At 45.6% G+C, this 19,834-nt stretch overlaps 2 protein-coding genes across 2 annotated transcripts; one reads left to right on the top strand and one right to left on the bottom strand.

Moving 5' to 3' along the window:
• Positions 1 to 1,553: 1,553 nt before the first annotated feature.
• LOC141798997 (uncharacterized) lies at positions 1,554 to 3,452 on the bottom strand. The gene is made up of 2 exons (XM_074681008.1): positions 3,154 to 3,452; positions 1,554 to 2,445 (listed from the first exon to the last, which is right to left on the bottom strand). Exons 1-2 carry the CDS (start codon positions 3,450 to 3,452, stop codon positions 1,554 to 1,556), a joined length of 1,191 nt encoding a protein of 396 aa, XP_074537109.1.
• LOC141798996 (uncharacterized) lies at positions 3,451 to 16,416 on the top strand. The gene is given in 7 exon segments (XM_074681006.1): positions 3,451 to 3,495; positions 8,390 to 8,557; positions 8,650 to 8,784; positions 8,871 to 8,933; positions 9,056 to 9,106; positions 9,226 to 11,839; positions 11,842 to 16,416. Coding segments are annotated over 7 exon segments (7,503 nt in total). The 3' UTR covers positions 16,269 to 16,416.
• Positions 16,417 to 19,834: the final 3,418 nt, after the last annotated feature.

Genomic DNA, 19,834 nt, shown 5'->3' with positions numbered 1-19,834 from the left:
TTCTGGCCCAGCTGCTGCCCCTGCTCCTGTGGGAGGGAGAGCATCCAACGGTATGTGTATGCTTTTTGTATTTTTTTTCCCTGTGAAACATACCTTTCTTAGTTACTTTCAGTAGAAATAATAAGTAAATAAATTAAAGAAATAACAGTGTTGTTATGAGTAATAAATAAGAACATAATAAATTAATACTTAATATCATATGCAAACAATTTGAAACAATTATCATTCTAAACTCACCTACTTTTCTTGTAATCACCTTCTCTATGTTCACCCTGTTCTTATGTGCCTACCCAAAAGGTTACGGGGGTCATTTTTTTGACCGTAATGAGTTATGGGATGAAAAAAAGTGAGCACGATAGAATGATTTATTACTTGTTTATGCACCAAACTGTATACACTTTGAGGATTGCATTTATTTAGATGTTACAAATATTGTAAGACAACAATAAAAGCAATTAGATATGTAAAACATTCTACTTTATATTGTTAACCAAAGTTCACCACATAGAGGTTTAACCTGCACTAAAATCACAGTAATTGTTTTACATTAGTTTACCTTGTGTACTTATTACTGGGTTCTGTGGTTGCAGTGAGGGTGTTTGATGTGTCACACCAGAGTTTCAAACTAAAGATACTTTTGATACTGTTAAAAGAGGCTTAGTTATTCATTTTAATATTTTGAAAAAACAGCAGTTCATGTTACCAAATACAACCTTTTTGTGTTTCACACAGTGACGAGGAGGAAAAGAAAGAGAGTGGCGGAGGATGCAGAAGACCGGCAGCTCAGGGCCCTGCTGCTCCAGGCCCTCCAGCGGCAGGCCCAAGCCCCTCCTGCCCCACCTGTGCCTCCTCGTCCCCCTCCCTCGGAGGATGAAATGTTCCTCCTCGGCCTGCTTCCTTCTCTGCAGAGGTTGCCGCCCCAACAAAAGGAATATGTGAAATTCCAAATTTATAAATTGGTCTTTGAGGCCAGCACAGTTGTGCTCAATTTGGAACCATTGGATCCTTAAAAAAAAATTTTTAGAACACGGGGCAAAAATCTCTGCAGAAAAGGAACCAGGCTTTCTGTTGGTGTCCCTGAGGTTTTAAGTTTAGCGCCCTTCACCCAAGCCTGCTCCTTTTCCAGTCTCTGTAGAGCAGATACGTCGTATTTTTTTTAAATTATCTTCAATGTTTTTTATAAATTTATTCTTTGTAATTATTTGTATATACCTTTTTTTTATATTAAATTTGTTTGTGTGTTTTAGTTGATTTCCCTGTTTAATTATATTTTATATTAATTATATTATTATATTTTATATTTTATATTTTATATTTAAATACAAAAAAAATCGAACCCAGCAATATTTTGTCTTCTCTTTCCTACACAAACATATCTCTGGTTTCATACATTTGTTGCACACACAGAACATTGTGTGCTGTATTCTGTAGGCCTCAGCTGTGTAGAAAACTTTAATATAAACGTAACAACATTAAATTTATGTTGCAGGACATTTGCTCAGTAGTAAAGTGTAGGTGGCTCTTAAAAGAGCCGTTTTGGGGGTGCTTGCACACTAGACATTGTTCTGCCACGGGACCGCTCCCTCTGCAGAGAAGTAGGCTGCAAAGGTCTCCCGAACCCTGATGGCTTCCCTGGCGGAGTTGTTCACAGCCACTCTTCCCAGACCTGGCAGGGGCTCCACATCACCATCTGGGGGGCCTCTGATCGCAGACGCTGAGTTGGACTTTTGGATGAAGTTGTGCAGGACACAGGTGGCCTTGACACACTTCTCCACAAACTCGGGCTGGAGCTCCATAGGACGCCAGTACATCCTCCACTGGGATGCAAGGATCCCAAAGGCGTTCTCCACCACCAGCCGTGCCCGGGACAGACGGTAATTGTAGACCCGCCGGTCCCTGGGAAGTGTGCGCCCAGGAAATGGTCTCATGAGGTTCTTCCTAAGTGGAAAGGCCTCATCCCCGACGAACACATGCGGCTGTGGTCCCCTGTGCTCAGCTCCTGGTAAAAGCCGGTCAGCAGGCAGTTGGAGGGTGCCGTTACGGAGTGCACGACCAAAGGCTGAGTTAGCCAGGATGCCACCATCACTGGTCCTGCCGTAGCCCCCGACATCAATGACCCTGAAGCAGCGCTGGGCGTCCACAACAGCAAGGAGGACAATGGAGAACGTCCCCTTATAGTTGTGGAACATGGATCCTGAGTTTCGTGGAGCTCTCAGGACAACATGTTTGCCATCAACAGCACCGCAGCACAGAGGGAAATTCCACCGCTCCTGAAACCCCTCTGCAATACAACGCCAATCCTCTGCGGTAGGCACAGCCATGTAATCCTCCACAAGGACATCCCAGATTGCAGAGGCCACATCTGACACGATGATGGAGGCGGTGGAGGTCCCAACACGGAAACTGTTGGCGATGGTCCTGAAAGAGTCCCCAGTGGCCAGGAAACTGCAAAAAACATGAAAACATGAAATTTAGCTGAACCGAAGTAAATGTTGGGGAGTACAGAATCTGCATTTAATTCTACTTTGTTATTGATAACAACAGGTGAAAATATTCCTGTATTTATGCTGAATAGAAATTAGTTATAATAACAATAATTATAATGATAATACACTGCTATAATCAAATAGATCTAGGCCTATAGTACATGTCATACTGCAGTTTCTCAAATATAACATGCACCCAAATTATTGTCCAAACTTTACTCTGTCAGACAACTCAAATGGGGCTTTTATTCAAAGTTTTTTACCATGAAATTTTAGTATTTTCACAACAGACACGGTTCTCTAAACGACTTATGAAATTCCTTTTACCTCACGTATGCGCAATTACATCGTTTCTACCTGAGCATGCTGAGACATCGTGCGTCAACCAATCAGACAGAGAAAGAGAAAAAGAAAGCGAGAAAAGAGAAAAGACAAGAGAGAGAAAGAGAGCAGCTAGTCTGCAGCTCTTTGTTTACAATATAGCTGCGGCCTGAGTTTGCCGTTATGTCGAAACAGTTGAGAATAATATAACTATGGCTACACAAAAGTAAACAAGTCTGTACGTTGACATAAAAACCCGAAACTTTTTCAGCTGAAAAGACAATATATCGGCGTTAATAATCATGACACAAGGGTTATTTTGACACGAGAATAAAATGCCACTCACCGGAGACAGATGGACAGACGCTCAGCAGCAGGAATAGCCCGTCTGTAGTTGGTGTCCATCCTGGAGACCCTGGCGCCCACCCTCGCCAGCAGGACATCAAACTGAGCCCTGGTCAGCCTGAAGTACCGCTGAAAGCGGCCATCATCCAGCCGGAGTTCCTGCACAAGGTGATGAAACTCACCGTGCTGCAGGCGTCTCCGCAGGATCGGGTGAACCCAAAAACGTCGACGTTTGGCCCGACGACGCACCTGGGATCTCCGAAGCAGATACGAAGCAGCTAACACATTTACCTCATCCATGATTGTGAAGTCAATCAAGCGGACTCTCTACTCCGCATGCGCAGTACCGCGCATTCGCGTGTTCGCGCCTCAGCTTGTCAAAAAAGTCCAGCGGCGAGACTCGAGCGTTTACGCGGCGCGATTAATTTCATTCGCGCGAATAAATTTGCGTGTTCGCGTTTGGTGTGGCCGCACCATCAGAGGGAAGGCTAGGGCTCTGTTTGTTTACATTCAAACTTAAAATTTTTAAATGTGGAAGTATTGTCTTCTTTGTCCTGCTTTTTCACATTTTTATTCAGCGGACAGAGGTCATTAATAGGACTGTTTCCCCTAGAGTTAGAGGTTATGGGCTCTGAAATTCAACACTCAGCATTTGTGTTTAGAAAATGACAGCATGCTGTTTTTGTGGCTTTTTTTTCTCCCACAATAATCTTGATTACTCTTAAATGGTATTGATTTGCAAATTTCTTGGCTGTGTAATCTTATGCTCTCCTGTGCTTTTTATTGGGGCATTTTGAATACATTTTGAAGATTATTACTTGGTGTGATGTGTGCTTTAAGGTTTTAGATATAGCTGCGCTGTGTCAGCCTTTTTTTTTTTGTGAAAGCTACTTGTTAGCCACGTTAGCTGGAGCTTTTTTCTCCTTTTTTGGGTCATGCTGAGAGAAAGACTTATTGTGTGAGTTTGTGTGTGAGGTTTGTCTGCCTTTGTTTTAAATCTTAGCTTGAGCTGTTGATCAGTTGTGTATCTGTCCTGGTTAGCAGGCCAGAGCTTAGTGGCATTTTGTGAGGGTTATAGATCCATAATGTGTGAGTGATTAAAGTGAGTGTTTGGGACTTTTAAAGTTGTGTTTTGTGGCATTCCTGGCTTGACCTTAATGTGTAGATTAAATCGGCATTTTTGATGGCTTTTTATTTTCCTACAATAATCTTGATTACTCTTTAATGGTATCGTTTGAAGATTCCTTAGCTGTGCGCTCTACTGTACTCTCCTGAGCTTTTTTGGTGCATCTTGAATTCATTTTGAAGGTTATTACTTGGTGTGATATGTGCTTTAAGGTTTTAGATATAGCTATGCTGCGTCAGCCTTTTTTTTCTGTGAAAGCTACTTGTTAGCCACGTTAGCTGTAGCTTTTTGCTCCTTTTTTGGGTCATGCCTGGAGAATAGACTTTTTGTGTGAGAGTGTGTGTGTGAGAGAGGTTTGTCTGCCTAAGTTGTTGTTTATCCCAGTTCAAGTTGTTGATCAGTTGTGTATCTGTCCTGGTTAGCAGGCGAGAGCCGACTGGCATTTTGTGAGGGTTATAGATCCATAATGTGTGAGTGATTAAAGTGATTGTTTGGGACTTTTAAAGTTGTGTTTTGTGGCATTCCTGGCATGCTGTTAATGTGTAGATTAGATTTGCATGCATCTTGATGGCTTTTTTTCCTACTATTATCTTACTTACTCTTAAATGGAATTGTTTTTGAGATTCCTTAGCTGCATGCTCTTCAGTACTCTCCTGTACTTTTTGGTGCATTTTAAATTTATGTTGAAGGTTATTACTTGGTGTTATATGTGCTTTAGAATTTTAGATAAAGCTATTCCATGTCAGCCTTTTTCCCTGTGAAAGCTACTTGTTAGCCACGTCAGCTGTAGCTTTTTGCTCCTTTTTTGGGTCATGCTAAGAGAAAAGACTTGTTGTGTGATTGTGTGTGTGAGGTTTTTCTGCCTTTGTTTTAAATCTTAACTTGAGCTGTTGATCAGTTGTGTATCCGTCCTGGGTAGCAGGCCAGAGCATACTGGCATTTTGTGAGGGTTAAAGATCCATAATGTGTGTGTGTGTGATTTAATTGATTGTTTGGGTCTTCTAAAGTTGTGCTTTGTGGCATTCCTGGCATGATCTTATTGTGTAGATGACATATGCATGCATTTTTTGTGGCTCTTTATCATAATAATCTTGATTACTCTGAAATAGTATTGATTTGAAATTTTCTTTGCTGTGTGATCTTATACTGTCCTGTGCTTTTTTTGGTGCATTTTGAAGGTTATTACTTGGTGTGACATGTGCTCTAGGGTTTTAGATATAGCTGCGCTGTGTCAGCCTTTTTTTTCTGTAAAAGCTACTTGTTAGCCATGTTGCCTATATATTTTTGCTCTTTTTTTGGGTAATTCTGACAAAAAGTAACATTTTGATTACATGTGCATGCATTTTTGATGGCTTCATTTCTTCTACTATTATCTTGATTACTCTTAAATGGTATTGATTTGCAAATTTCTTGGCTGTGTGATCTTATGCTCTCCTGTGCTTTTGATTGGTGCATTTTAAAAAATATTTTGAAGATTATTACTAAGTGTGATATGTGCTTTTAGGTTTAAGACAAAGCTATGATGTGTCAGCCTTTTTCCCTGTGTTAGCTTCTTGTTAGCCACGTTAGCTGGAGCTTTTGGCAGTTTTTTTAAGTCATGCTGAGAGAAAAGACTTATTGTGTGAGTGTGTGTGTGTGAGGTTTGTCCGCCTTTGTTTTAAATCTTAGCTTGAGCTGTTGATCAGATGTGTATCTGTCCTGGTTAGCAGGCCAGAGCTTACTGGCACATGCATTTTTTGATGGCTTTTTTTCTTCTACTATAATCTTGATTACTCTTAAATGGTATTGATTTGCAAATTTCTTGGCTGTGTAATCTTATGCTCTCCAGTGTTTTTTATTGGTGCATTTTAAAAAATATTTTGAAGTTTATTACTAAGTGTGATATGTGCCTTTAGGTTTAAGACAAAGCTATGATGTGTCTGCCTTTTTCCCTGTGTTAGCTTCTTGTTAGCCACGTTAGCTGGAGCTTTTGGCTGTTTTTTTTAAGTCATGCTGAGAGAAAAGACTTGTGGTGTGTGTGTGAGGTTTGTCCGCCTTTGTTTTAAATCTTAGCTTGAGCTGTTGATCAGTTGTGTATCTGTCCTGGTTAGCAGGCCAGAGCTTACTGGCACATGCAATTTTTGATGGCTTTTTTTCTTCTACTATAATCTTGATTACTCTTAAATGGAATTGATTTGCAAATTTCTTGGCTGTGCAATCTTATGCTCTCCAGTGTTTTTTATTGGGGCATTTTGAATACATATTAAATATTGTTACTAAGTGTGATATGTGCTTTAAGGTTTTAGATATAGCTATGCTGCGTCAGCCTTTTTTTTCTGTGAGAGCTTCTTGTTAGCCACGTTAGCTGGAGCTTTTTGCTCCTTTTTTGGGTCATGCTAAGAGAACAGACTAATTGTGTGATTGTGTGTGTGAGGTTTGTCTGCCTTTGTTTTAAATCTTAGCTTGAGCTGTTGATCAGTTGTGTATGTGTCCTGGTTAGCAGGCCAGAGCTTAGTGGCATTTTGTTGAAGTTTTGATCCGTGATGTGTGAGTGATTAAAGTGATTGTTTAGGACTTTTAAAGTTGTGTTTTGTGGCATTCCTGGCTTGATCTTAATGTGTAGATTAAATCGGCATTTTTGATGGCTTTTTATTTTCCTACAATAATCTTGATTACTCTTTAATGGTATTGTTTAAAGATTCCTTAGCTGTGCGCTCTACTGTACTCTCCTGAGCTTTTTTGGTGCATCTTGAATTCATTTTGAAGATTATTACTTGGTGTGATATGTGCTTTAAGGTTTTAGATATAGCTATGCTGCGTCAGCCTTTTTTTTTTCTGTGAAAGCTACTTGTTAGCTGTAGCTTTTTGCTCCTTTTTTGGGTCATGCTGAGAGAAAAGACTTATTGTGTGTGTGAGGTTTGTCTGCCTATGTTGTTTTTTGTCCAAGTTATTGATTAGTTGTGTATCTGTCCTGGTTAGCAGGCGAGAGCCGACTGGCATTTTGTGAGGGTTATAGATCCATAATGTGTGAGTGATTAAAGTGATTGTTTGGGACTTTTAAAGTTGTGTTTTGTTGCATTCCTGGCATGCTTATAATGTGTAGATAACATGTGCATGCATTTTTGATGGTCTTTTTCTCCTACTATAACCTTGCCTACTCTTAAATGAAATTGATTTGAAGATTTCCAAAATTTGTGCTTTTCAGTGCTCTCCTGTGCTTTTTGGTTCATTTTAAATATATGTTGAAGTAGTTACTTGGTGTGATATGTGCTTAAAGGTTTTAGATATAGCTATTCCACGCCAGCCTTTTTCCCTGTGATAGCTACTTGTTGGCCAAATTATGTAGCTTGTTCATCTTAGTTTAAGCTGTTAACCAGTTGTGTATCCGTCCTGGTTAGCTTGCCAGAGCTCACTGGCATTTTGTAAGGGTTAAAGATCCATAATGTGTGAGTGATTAAAGTGATTGTTTGGGTGCTTTAATGTTGTGTTTTTTTGGCATTCCTGGCATGATCTAAATGTGTAAATTAGATTTGCATGCATTTTTTTGTGGCCTTTTATTTTCCTACAATAATCTTGCTTGCTTTTAAATGGTAGATATTTGCAAATTCCTTGGCTGTGTGATTTTATGCTCTATTGTGCTTTTTGGTGCATTTGAATACATTTTCAAGATTATTACTTGGTGTGATATGGGCTTTCAGGTTGTAGATATAGCTCTACTATGTTGGCCTATTTTTTCTGTGAAAGCTACTTTTTAGCCACATTATGTGGCTTGTTCATCTAAGTTTAAGCTGTTAATCAGTTGTGTATCCGTCCTGGTTAGCAGGCCAGAGCTCACTGGCATTTTGTAAGGGTTAAAGATCCATAATGTGTGAGTGATAAAAGTGATTGGGTCCTTTAATGTTGTGTTTTGTGGCATTTCTGGCATGATCTAAATGTGTAGATAAGATTTGCGTGCATTTTTTGTGGCTTTTTCCCCCAACAATTTTCTTGATTTCTCTGAAATGGTATTAATTTGCAAATTCCTTGGCTGTGTGCTCCTTTGCTCTCCTGTTCCTTTTTTTTTGGTGCATTTTAAATATATGTTGAAAAACTTTTACTTGGTGTGATATGTGCTTTAAGGTTGTAGATATAGCTACGCTGTGTCGGCCTTTTTCCTTGTGTTGGCTCGCCCACGCCCGCGGTGTCCCGCCGGACATCGCCGCGTGCCACGGTGTCTCCCAGGCTAGTTGTGACAGGTCACCTCCCCGTGACCCGTCACAGCGACCCCTGGGAGTGGACTGTGGTTGGAAAGGAGGACAAGGTAAAGTGTTTTTCTGATTGAGTGTGTAGAAGTTTGTGCAAAGCCTGCATGTGAAGTTTTTTTTAAAACAATGTTTGTTTTTTGTTTTGAAGGCCGGAACACCTGCTGTGGTTCGGCCTGTCATCCCGCCCAACCCTGTGTGGTTCAGCGGTGACATGTTGGATGCCATGGAGAAGGTCAGTCCTTCTTCTGGCTCCGGCTGCATCGCTGAGCCACCAGCTGGCCAGGTAAAGTGCACACAAGCCATATGACCAAATAATTGATAACACAAGTGGTAAACAGCTGTTATAAAGGTTTGTTTTTCTTCCTCTAGGCTTCGCGTGCGAAGCGTCGGCCACGAGGTGTTGCCAGGAAGCGCAGTGGAGGAAAGCGGCAGGTGTGTTTTTATTTTATTTTTTGCTGGTTTTGAAGAGTGACCAATGCGGTGTGATATATGTTTTGATAAGAGTTGCATCTTGATCTTTTTTTTTTTTTTCCATGTTTTCCTGTTCTTTATAGGTGGCGGCAACACCTTCACCTGCCCAGGAGACCGTGTCTGCCTCCGGCCCAGTCCGGTCCAGCGCCAGGTGCGTTTTTGTCTAAACATATTATGTGACTAATTGTTTTTACACCTGCAGTTTTCCCCCTGGTTTGTCATGCAGTTAAACTGAATTTTTGATTTGTGTCAGGCGGAGGCAGCAGCCCAGGAGTCCGTGGTCCCGGAGGTCGTCGTGGAGGAGGTGGCTGCGCCGTGCCCTGCTGTCGCCGAGGGAACCCAGAGGCCACGGAAGATCAGCAAAGCTAAGGACCACTTTTTTTCTTCTGCTTGTGTTTCTGATGCTGGGTTAGATTGTGACAGTAGTGATGTAGCAGCAGAGGCTAGCAGAGCTGGGAGGCCAGTCAGGGTTGTGCGCGGGTCATTTCATCAGGCTGACGAGCGCTTTTTTTACGGAGGACAGCAGTGTATGGCTATAGCTTTGGTCAGCTTAGCCAAACACATGCTGAGCAGTGTTTTTTCCTGGGACAGACGTCAGCTTGATCACGCGGTGATTTGCGGCGATGAGTTGTACAGTAATTTGCGCGATCGAGGCATCTTCAACCACGAGACAAATCTGCTCTCTGTCCCAGATTTGCCTCAGCGGTTGATGATCGATGATGCAGTAGTTCGCTTTGTTTTTGGCAACTCAGCATTTGGTGATGTCGGCGTGACCGAGGGTGAACACATCGACAGCGGTGTGTTCATCAGTTTGCGTGACGGACTAAACAGGATCTTGGGTCAGTACCGCACATGTCTTCTGACCATGTGTGGCAACACTTCTGCCATCATCTGTGAGGACGGACGGTTCGCTGTAGTGGACAGTCACTCACGTGGTAACGAGGGCTTGTTACACTTTAACGGTACAAGCGTGGTTTTGCATTTTGCGTGCCTGGATGACCTGCACCACTACATCTGTTGCTTGGCCGACAGTCTCAGTTCGAGGGAGAAGCACTTTGAACTGTGTGGCATCACTGTCCATGTGGGTGCAAGTCCAGTGCTGCCTGGTGTTTCTGTGGAGGGTAGGGTCACAGGGGTGACTGCTGCTCCAGCACCAGAGTGTAGTGTTGTGTCTGAGCGTTGTGTCAGTTCAGATGTTAGTCCAGCACTGTCAGGCGTTTCTCTGCGGTCTTATGCCAGTGTGTTGAGCGGCGGCTCACCGGCAGGACCGAGCGTTACCGGTGGCAGTAAGTGGGGCATTTCTTCTGACACTTGTTGGTTGAAGAAATCAAGGCCATCTGGCTTTCGTTTTAGGTACGATGAAGATTTCCCTCCGCTTGGTCTTAGTGCGTATGCAGATGTCAGTCCGGTGCTGTCTGGTGTTTCCGTGGAGAGGCGGGTCACTGAGGTGAACACTGCTCCAACACCAGAGTCTAGTGTAGTCAGTGAGTGCAGGTTAAGTGATGTGGTTTCTGAAGGCAGTTGCGAGCCTGAGGTTTGTGTTAGTGTAGATGCCAGTCCAGCGTCGTCAGGGGTGTCTTTAGCTAGCGAAGTTAGCAGTGTCTCAGCAGCAGAGAAGCGTAAGATTTCTTCTGGCCCTCGTGTGTCAAAGAAATCCAAGCGTTTTGATGTTTGTGAGGCTAATTTAGATGTAGAGTTTGTAGATACTGTTAAAAATGCAGAGCTAGTCTTCCGTCCTCTTAGTGTAGATGTCTGCAAGGCTGTGTGCAATAGTTTTAACTTAGAGTTTGTGAAGATCGGTGGACCAGCATCCACGGGTGTTGGTTTATTAGGGGTTCCTTGTAGAAATGAGAGGATCGTGGCCGATGGTAACTGCTTCTTCAGAGCCATCTCTCAGGCTGTGAGTGGTTCTCAGAAGCACCATCGTAGGATTAGGCTTGCGGTTTGTAAACATCTCCAGCGGAATGCTTGTCATTACTCTAGTTTGATTAGGGGTGAGTACTCGTCAGTGTCTGAGTACATTCAGCATTCCAGGATGGCAAGTGTTAATTCTTGGGCCTCAGAGGTGGAAATTCAGGCTACAGCAGATATGTTAGGCGTTAGTGTTTGTACATTTTATGATGGTCGTTGGCTAAAGTACAGCTGTAGTGGTAGGTGTTTGTCGGCAGAGTGCATTTATTTAGAGAATGTCTCAGGGAGTCATTTTGAGAATGTGGTTTGTGTTCATGAGCCTGGACTGCAGAGTTGTTATGGTTATTGTAAAGTCAGTGAGGTGTCAGGTTACAGCTTTAGGGCTAGATGTCAGGAAGGTGTCGTTGCTAGGGAGGAACCAGCACTTTGGTGCAGTGATGAAATGGAAGTTTCAGATCTAGGTTTAGATGTTGAAGAGGATGCTGTAGAGGGTGCTAAGAAAGTAGAGTCGGGTAGGTGGTCGGTTAAATCGCTGTATAAAAACCGTAGGGAGTGGACACAAAGGAAAAAAAATAAGTTGCTTATGGAGAGATGTCAGTTGAGGTTAAGAGAGAAATATCAGGAAAATGAGATTTTTAGGGAAGAGAAAAAGTTTAAGAGAGTTGAAAAGTATAGTGAAGATGTGCCACACAGGGATAGGGCTAAAGCATCCAGTGTAGCTAAATATAGAGATAGTGCTGAGCATCGAGAGAAGGTAAAAGTTTTTAGTGTTAGTAAATATAAAGAAAATATGAAGCATAGGGAGGAAGTTAAAGCCAAGCTTAGGGCACAATATAGGGGCAGTGTGGAGCATAGGGAGAAAGTTAAAGCTAGGAGTAGAAAATTTAGTAAGCGTCAGTATGGTAGTTTAGAGCACAGGTGGAAAGTTATTGGTCGTGTGAGGCTGAGCAGGAAACAGAGGAGTCTAAAGACTTTGGTTTTGTTATGAATCAGTTTTTGGAGCAGGTTAGAGATGGACCTGATTTTGTCTGCTGTGTTTGTCACAGGTTGTTGTTTAGAAATCAGGTCGTTAGTTGTGACAGGGACACTTACAGCAGAACCAGCAGAACAGCTGAACTTGCTGAGGAGTGTATCAGTGAGTGTTTCCTGCATCAGTGTAGCAGTGAGTGTGTTGTGCCGTGCCAATTGGCAGTTTCTAGGGGTCAGCTGTGGATTTGTCACTCCTGTCAGGGTAAGATTTTTAAAGGTGAGATGCCAGCTGAATGCTGGATCAATAACCTGGAGCTGGATCCCATTCCTCCTGAACTGGGATGCCTGAATAGTTTAGAACAGCATTTAATTGCGTTACATATTCCATTTATGAAGATGTTGGCACTGCCGAAAGGGGGGCAGAACGGAGTACATGGACCTGTGACGTGTGTTCCAGCCGACATCGTGCAGTCGACTCGTGTGTTGCCCCGGTCCACTATGGAGGGGTCGTTAGTGCAGGTTAAGCTGAAGCGTAAACTGACATATAAAGGGTATTATGAGTATCAGTTTGTAGATACTTTGCGTGTAAGACAGGCGCTAGATTATTTAAAGAGGTCGAATGCCCTTTATGCAGATATAGAGTTCAATGAGGACTGGGTTAATGAGTTTTGTAGGATAGAGGATGAAGAGAGGGAAGAAGCAGAGTCTAGTGAAGATGAGGCTGTTGTAGATCAGGACATTGTACAACAGGGTGTTGAAGAGGGTGAGGTTAGTGCTCAGGGAGCTGATCAGGTTAGAGCACAGGCTGAGTTTGTTGAGGCAGATGTGGAGGAAGCTTCAGACATAATACAAGATGAAATGTTACATGACAGGCAGCAGCACTGCATGTTTCAGGACACTTGTCTTATGCCTGTTGATATTGGTCAGGAAGCATTAGATCAGTATTTTGAGGATATAGTCAATATTGCGCCTGCAGAGGGAAATTGTCCAGTGAAGATGCTTTCTGACCAAACGAATGAGGCTAAATGTTTTCCAGTGTTGTTTCCTCGGGGTAATAAGACCTTTCACGACACTCGATCGGCTCACCTGTCGCTTACGCGTTATTTCAACAATAGGATTATGCATGCGGACGGTCGTTTTGCACGTAATGTAGAGTACATCTTTTTTGCGCAGTACATGTCGGAGTTAGATCAGGTAGTGTCGAACGTTTCTGTGGCGTTGCGTAAGGGTAAAGTAGGTCAGAGGTCTCAGCGAATCACACAGGGTATGTTGAAGGATGAGGAGGCTTTAAAGCAGTTGTTAGAGTTTGATGATGGGTTTAAGTTCCTGAGACCAATTAGGGGGACTCCGGCATTTTGGCAGACTGTTCAGAAGGAAGTGATGGCTTGCGTTCGTCAGTTAGGGATCCCGACGTGGTTTCGTTCCTTTTCGTCTGCTGATATGCGCTGGCAGAATCTGCTGACCAGCATCCTGAGGCAGGAAGGCAGATCGCAGACGGTAGAGGATTTGGAGTGGGCAGACAGGTGTCAGTTGTTGCGTCGTAATCCGGTGACGGCTGCGAGGATGTTTGATTACAGATGGCATTGTTTTTTGAAAGCAGTTCTCATGTCTCCTGCTGAACCAATTGGCAAAATCGCCGATCACTTTCATAGGGTCGAGTTTCAGCAGCGCGGTTCTCCTCATGTTCACTGTTTGTTTTGGATCGAGGGCGCCCCCAAAATTTGTAAGAACACAGATGAGGAGGTAGTTGCTTTTATAGATAAATATGTCTCGTGCGAGTTGCCCTCTGACGATGACACATTATTGGACATTGTGACATCGGTTCAAACACACTCCAAACGACATGCTAAGACTTGTAGAAAGTCAAAGAAGAGCAAATGTCGTTTCAATTTCCCAAAACCAGCTACGAAGCGGACATTTATCTGTCATAAAAAAGAATGCAAATGTGGCGGGAAAGATGCATATAGCACAGAGGAGAGAGCTGCTTCAAAAAACATGCCAATCTGTAAGTGTTTCGACGACGACAACGAGATGCCCAAAGAAACAGCGGAGGCCATTTTAACAGCTGTTAAGAAAGCTTTTGAAAATGAGGTGCCTCCTGCGAGTTTAGATGAGTTGTTTGCGAGTTTGGGTATCAGTCAGGACATCTATGAGCAGGCGTATCGGCGTTTAGAAAAGAAGACGAAGGTAGTTTACAGGAGAGAGGTAAACAGTGTTTGGGTGAACCAGTACAGTAAGAAGTTGTTGAAGTGCTGGAACGCCAACATGGACCTTAGCTTTGTCACTGACGCCTACGCAGTCGTCATTTACATAATTTCGTACATTACGAAGTCGGAGAGAGAAATTGGCCTTTTATTGAGCAATGCCCAAAAAGAAGTTTCCCAACAAGGAAATCTCTCTGCTAGAGAAAGCTTAAAGAAGCTGGGGAGTGTATATTTACACCACAGAGACGTCTGCGCCCAGGAGGCAGTGTATAGGCTAACGTCCATGCATCTGAGGGAATGTTCCCGAAAGGTTGTCTTTGTGCCGACAGGGAGCAACATAGTCAAAATGAGTTTACCTCTCAGTGTTTTGCAGGAAAGGGCGTCATCACATGATCTTCGCTCAGATGACATGTGGATGACTAGCATAGTGGACAGGTTCAAGAACAGGCCCGATGATGACGTGTTTAGCGACATGTGTATGGCGACGTTTGCATCTGAGTATCGTGTTCTCTACGGCAATGAAAAATCAGAAAATGCTATTAAACTGAAAAACAATTTGGGCTTCATCCTGAGGAGAACACGATCTCAGTTTGCAGTGGTTCGGTACATGCGTTTTAACTTAGAGAAGCAGGAAGAGGCTCATTTCCAGAGTCTGTTGCAGTTGTTCCTTCCTTACAGAACTGACTCTGAGCTAAAACCTGAGGGCTTTGAGTTCTTCAGTCAGTTCTATGAGGTCGGGGAGGTCAGGTTTAGGGACGGCTCCGTGCACTCTGTGCAGGCCGTGGTCGAGGAGAATAGGGCCAAATTTGAGTTTGATTGTCCGGATTTGGAGCGAGCTCAGGAGATTGCTGAGCTGCTTGGTGGTGTTGATGAGGATGTGTGGGGTGAGTTGTGTCCTGAGCAGGAAGCAGAGCGCATCGAGTGTTTAGAGGAGAGGAGGCAGCAACAGGCAGAGGAGATAGAGGGAGAGCAGCTAGTTGAAGGTTTAGAGAATATTCCAGATTTGATGGGTGCTGCGAGGCAGGTTGTTAGGTTAGAGAGGAACAGAAACACCATGTCTCATAGTGAGGGTTTGTGTTTGGTTAGGTCTCTGAATGAGACACAATTAGCTGTTTTTTATAGGGTGAGACATTGGTGTTTGCAGAAGGTGATGGGCAAAAACCCAGAGCCTCTGCAGGTGTTTGTGACAGGTGGAGCAGGCACGGGGAAGAGTCATTTAATCAGGGCCATTCAGTATGAGGCAGGGAGGCTGCTGTCAGCACTATGTCACCAACCAGACGATGTCACAGTTTTGTTAACTGCTCCTACGGGCATCGCTGCATACAATTTAAATGCAGCCACAATTCATCACACATTCGGCATTGGAACACATGCTAGTTTACCTTACACCCCTTTAGGTGAAGATAAACTAAACTCGCTCAGAGCTGAATTGGGTCACCTCCAAATTCTAATCATCGATGAAATCAGCATGGTTGATCACATTCTGCTGGCTTATGTCCATGGTAGGTTGAGGCAGATTAGGCAGACAGGCGACTTTTCCCCTTTTGGCGGTGTGAGCGTGATAGCTGTTGGTGACTTCTATCAGTTGCCTCCTGTTAAAGGGAAGCCTCTGTATAGCAGTCCCATCGGGGTTGATCGGTGGTCTAACTTTAGCGTAGTGGAGCTCACAACGGTAGTCAGGCAGAAGGACAGTGTGTTTGCCGAGTTGTTGAACAGGTTGAGAGTGCGTTCCAAGGACACGCCCCTGTTTGAAACGGACGTCCAAATTTTAGAGTCACGCGAGACCGGCGAGGAGAGCTCAGCCTTGCATATTTTCCCGACTAATATGCAAGTGGCTGAGCACAACCTGCAGCAGCTCTTTGCCTCATGTCCTGATTATGTCACTATTGATGCTCAGGACTACCAAAACAGTAGCAGAACAGGCAAATTGGAAAAGATGGCCGGGCATCATAGAGCAGCATCAGACACGTGTTTGCAAGAGCGGCTGTGTTTAGCAAGGAACGCGCGCGTCATGTTATGTAAGAATGTGGATGTCGGGGATGGTCTGGTCAATGGAGCATGTGGCACCGTCACTCACATTGAGTTTAAGAATGTGAAAGACAAGTTTCCTCAAACAGTTTATGTTAAATTTGACGATCCTAGAATTGGCTCACAGAGGAGGGAAACAGCGTGCACATGCAGCAGTAGAATGCAGGGATTCTACTGCTATTGATCCAGAGCAGGAGAAGGCCACAAAGTGGGGGGGTCTGCGTGTTCAGTTTCCTCTTAGGTTAGCGTGGGCGTGTACGGTACACAAAGTTCAGGGGTTGACGGTGGACCAGGCTGTGGTCTGTTTTAAGAAGGTGTTTGCACCCGGGCAGGCGTATGTAGCACTTAGTCGAGTCAGGGCTTTGTCGGGACTGATCATCAGGGATTTTAATGAGAAGGCCATTTTCAGCAAGACCACCATCAGGGAGGCCTTGGAGGGCATGCCTCCATTTTTGATTGGACAGCAGAAACCTTCATCAGATGCACCCAGTTTCTCTGTGTATCTGATGAACGTTCAAAGTTTAAGCCGCCACTTGGTGGATCTGGTGTCTTGCACGCAGCATTCACAGCCTAACTGTATTGCTGTCACAGAAACGTGGCTCACTGCACAGTCCTCATTGGACAGTGTTCAAATCGATGGTTTCACTTTCCACAGTCGTCCCCGTGGTGTGTGTTACAGCAGCAGCAGCAGTCACGCCAAATTGTTAGAGCTTCAGCAGCTAGAACATGGTGGAGTTGGTTTATATAGTGAAGACCAATTGGACTGTGACGTTCTGCAGGTACCCGATTTGAATCTGGAGTGTTTGGTGTTGTTACAGTTCTGGGCAGAACTAGCAAGGTACTCGCTGGACCCAAAAGCGAGGCAGAGGCAAGGAAGCAGTTTTAAGAGTTTTTATTGCACAGAGGGAGTAATTGAGAATGAAAGTCCGGCTTGTGAACAGCTCTCTCCTGAGAGCGCTGGGCACAGAGAGTTGTGGCTGTGGAAGGTGGCAAGGGCTGTAGCAGTGGCTCGAGGGAGGCACTAGGACAAAGCAGCAGAAAAACAGGATCAGCATAAAACTCACAGGAAAAAAGTACTCAACAACGTGAGGTCGGTATACTCAACACTAGAGAGGCCAAACTACCACGTAGCAGGACGGAATCCACTGGCGCCGGTCCACACCTGAAGAGCGTCTTAAGTAGCCGGCGCCTGATTGCAGATCCGCTGCAGCTGTGCCGGCTGCAGCCGCGGGAGAGAGGAACAGGGAGGGGAGGGGGAAGGAGAGGAGCGCTCCCAGAGCGCAGCAGATTCACCACAGTACCCCCCCCTCAACGGACGCCTCCTGGCGTCCTACCAGGCTTCCCAGGGTTGGCACGGTAAAAGTCATCAATCAGAGAATGGTCCAAGATCAACTTACGGGAAATCCAGGACCTCTCCTCCGGACCATAGCCCTCCCAGTCCACCAGGAATTGGAATCCCCTCCCCCGGGGACGGACGTCCAGAATCCGAGAGACAGAGAAGGCCGGATGGTCATCGATGATCCGGGGGGGAGGGGGGGGAACGGCTGGAGGACTAAGGTCACTGGAGGAGACAGGCTTTATTAGTGACACATGGAAAGTGGGGTGAATCCGAAGGGAGGCAGGCAATTTCAACTTGACACAGGAGGGGTTGATGACCTTTACCACTGGGAAGGGTCCGATGAACCGTGGCGAGAGCCTACGTGCATCCGAGAGAAGGGGGAGGTCCCGGGTGGAAAGCCACACTCATTGTCCTGGCTGATACATGGGAGCAGGAGAGCGATGAGCATCAGCCAGACACTTATTCCGGTCAGCCGTTCTGAGGAGCGCCGCCCGCGCCTCCCGCCAGATGGTCCTGATACGACGGTGGTGCTCCCTCACCGACGGCACGGCCACAGTCTGTTCCTGCTCTGGAAACACAGGGGGCTGGAAACCGTTACAGACCATGAAGGGGGACATACCTGTGGCCGAGCTGGTGAGGGAGTTGTGGGAGTATTCAATCCACGGCAGGCAGGTGCTCCAAGAGGCAGGATGCTGGGCCGCCACACACCGGAGCGCAGACTCGAGATTCTGGTTGGCCCGCTCTGTCTGGCCGTTGGTTTGAGGGTGGTATCCCGAGGAGAGGCTGGCTGCTGCGCCCACCGAAGAGCAGAAATCCTTCCAAACCTGGGAGATGAACTGGGGTCCTCTGTCAGACACTATGTCAGCTGGGATACCGTGAAGCTTGAAGACGTGGAGGACAAGAAGGTTGGCAGTCTCTAGAGCAGTAGGGAGCTTGGGCAGGGGAATGTAATGAACCATTTTGGAAAAGCTGTCAATAATGGTGAGTATAACTGTGTTACCTTCAGAGGGGGGCAGACCAGTGATGAAATCCAGGGCGATATGAGACCAGGGTCGACTAGGCACAGGGAGGGGGCGCAGCAAACCAGCAGGCGGGTGGTGAGAAGCCTTGCCTCTGGCACAGACAGAGCATGTGTCCCGTGTGTCCTTGCTCATGTTGGGCCACCAGAAACGCTGCTGTAGAAACTCGAGAGTGCGGGTCACTCCGGGGTGGCAGGCCAGCCTCGAGGAGTGTCCCCACTGGAGGACTTTGGCACGGGCGGACTCGGGAACAAACTGCCGATCCTTGGGTCCTGTCCCTGGATCCGGTTGGGCCTTGAGGGCTCTTTTAACCTCCTGTTCGATCTCCCACTGAGCTGCTCCCACGAAACAGGAGGAGGGAAGGATAAAATCCGGGTCCTCTGAATCCATAGAGGGGGAATGAAGGCGAGAGAGCGCGTCAGGTTTGGTGTTCTTGGAGCCAGGTCGGTAGGAAAGGGTGAACTCAAACCTGCTCAAAAAAAGGGACCACCGAGCTTGTCTGGGGTTGAATCTCTTGGCTGAGCGAAGGTAAGAAAGATTTTGGTGATCCGTCCATATGATGAAGGGGACGGCAGTCCCCTCCAGCCAGTGCCTCCACTCCTGCAGAGCCCATACCACAGCCAGCAACTCTCTGTTGCCCACGTCGTAATTGCGCTCTGCTGGAGAGAGGCGTCGGGAAAAGAAGGCACAGGGATGAATCCTTTGGGTGGATCAATCCCGTTGGGAGAGCACTGCTCCTGCTCCTGTGTCCGAAGCATCCACCTCCACAATGAGCTGGAGAGAAGGGTCAGGATGGCGGAGGATGGGTGCACTGGTGAACAGCGCCTTCAGCTGGTTAAAGGCTGTCTCAGCCTCAGGGGTCCACAGGAAGGGAGAGGAGGTAGAGGTTAAACGGGTGAGCGGGCTAGCCACCAGGCTAAAATTGCGGATGAACCTCCGGTAGAAGTTAGCGAATCCCAGAAAGCGCTGTAACTCCTTACGAGTGGAGGGCGGGGGCCACTCGGCCACCGCTTGGATCTTAGCCGGGTCCGCTTGAAGTTTACCCTGGGCGATGATGTAGCCAAGGAAGTGCACAGAGGAAACGTGAAACTCGCACTTCTCTGGTTTGACGAAGAGCCTGTTCTCAAGGAGACGCTGGAGGACAGAACGGACATGCTGCTTGTGTTCCTGAAGATCTCGGGAGAAGATCAGTATATCATCCAGATAGACAAAGACAAAGCGGTTCAGCATGTCACGCAGAACATCATTCATCAGGGTCTGGAAGACAGCGGGGGCGTTGGTGAGGCCAAATGGCATTACTTGGTATTCGTAATGTCCCAGAGGTGTGTTAAACGCTGTCTTCCATTCATCTCCCTCCCGGATGCGGATCAGATGGTAGGCGTTGCGTAGATC

The sequence above is a fragment of the Halichoeres trimaculatus genome, unplaced genomic scaffold (genome assembly GCF_033239565.1).
Source record: "Halichoeres trimaculatus isolate MK-OKI-2021-1 unplaced genomic scaffold, fHalTri1.1 fHalTri1_scaffold_11, whole genome shotgun sequence".
Taxonomy (NCBI): Eukaryota; Metazoa; Chordata; class Actinopteri; order Labriformes; family Labridae; genus Halichoeres; species Halichoeres trimaculatus.
Note: the sequence above shows the minus strand (reverse complement) of the source record. Positions and strands in the feature narration are given on the sequence as shown.

Bases quoted from the DNA above. Each gene is read 5' to 3' on its own strand.
- LOC141798997 (XM_074681008.1), bottom strand. From the start codon at position 3,452: ATGGATGAGGTAAATGTGTTAGCTGCTTCGTATCTGCTTCGGAGATCC. The intron at 2,446-3,153 runs GTGAGTGGCATT...TGTTTTTTGCAG, and splicing joins CGTCTGTCCATCTGTCTCCG to TTTCCTGGCCACTGGGGACT.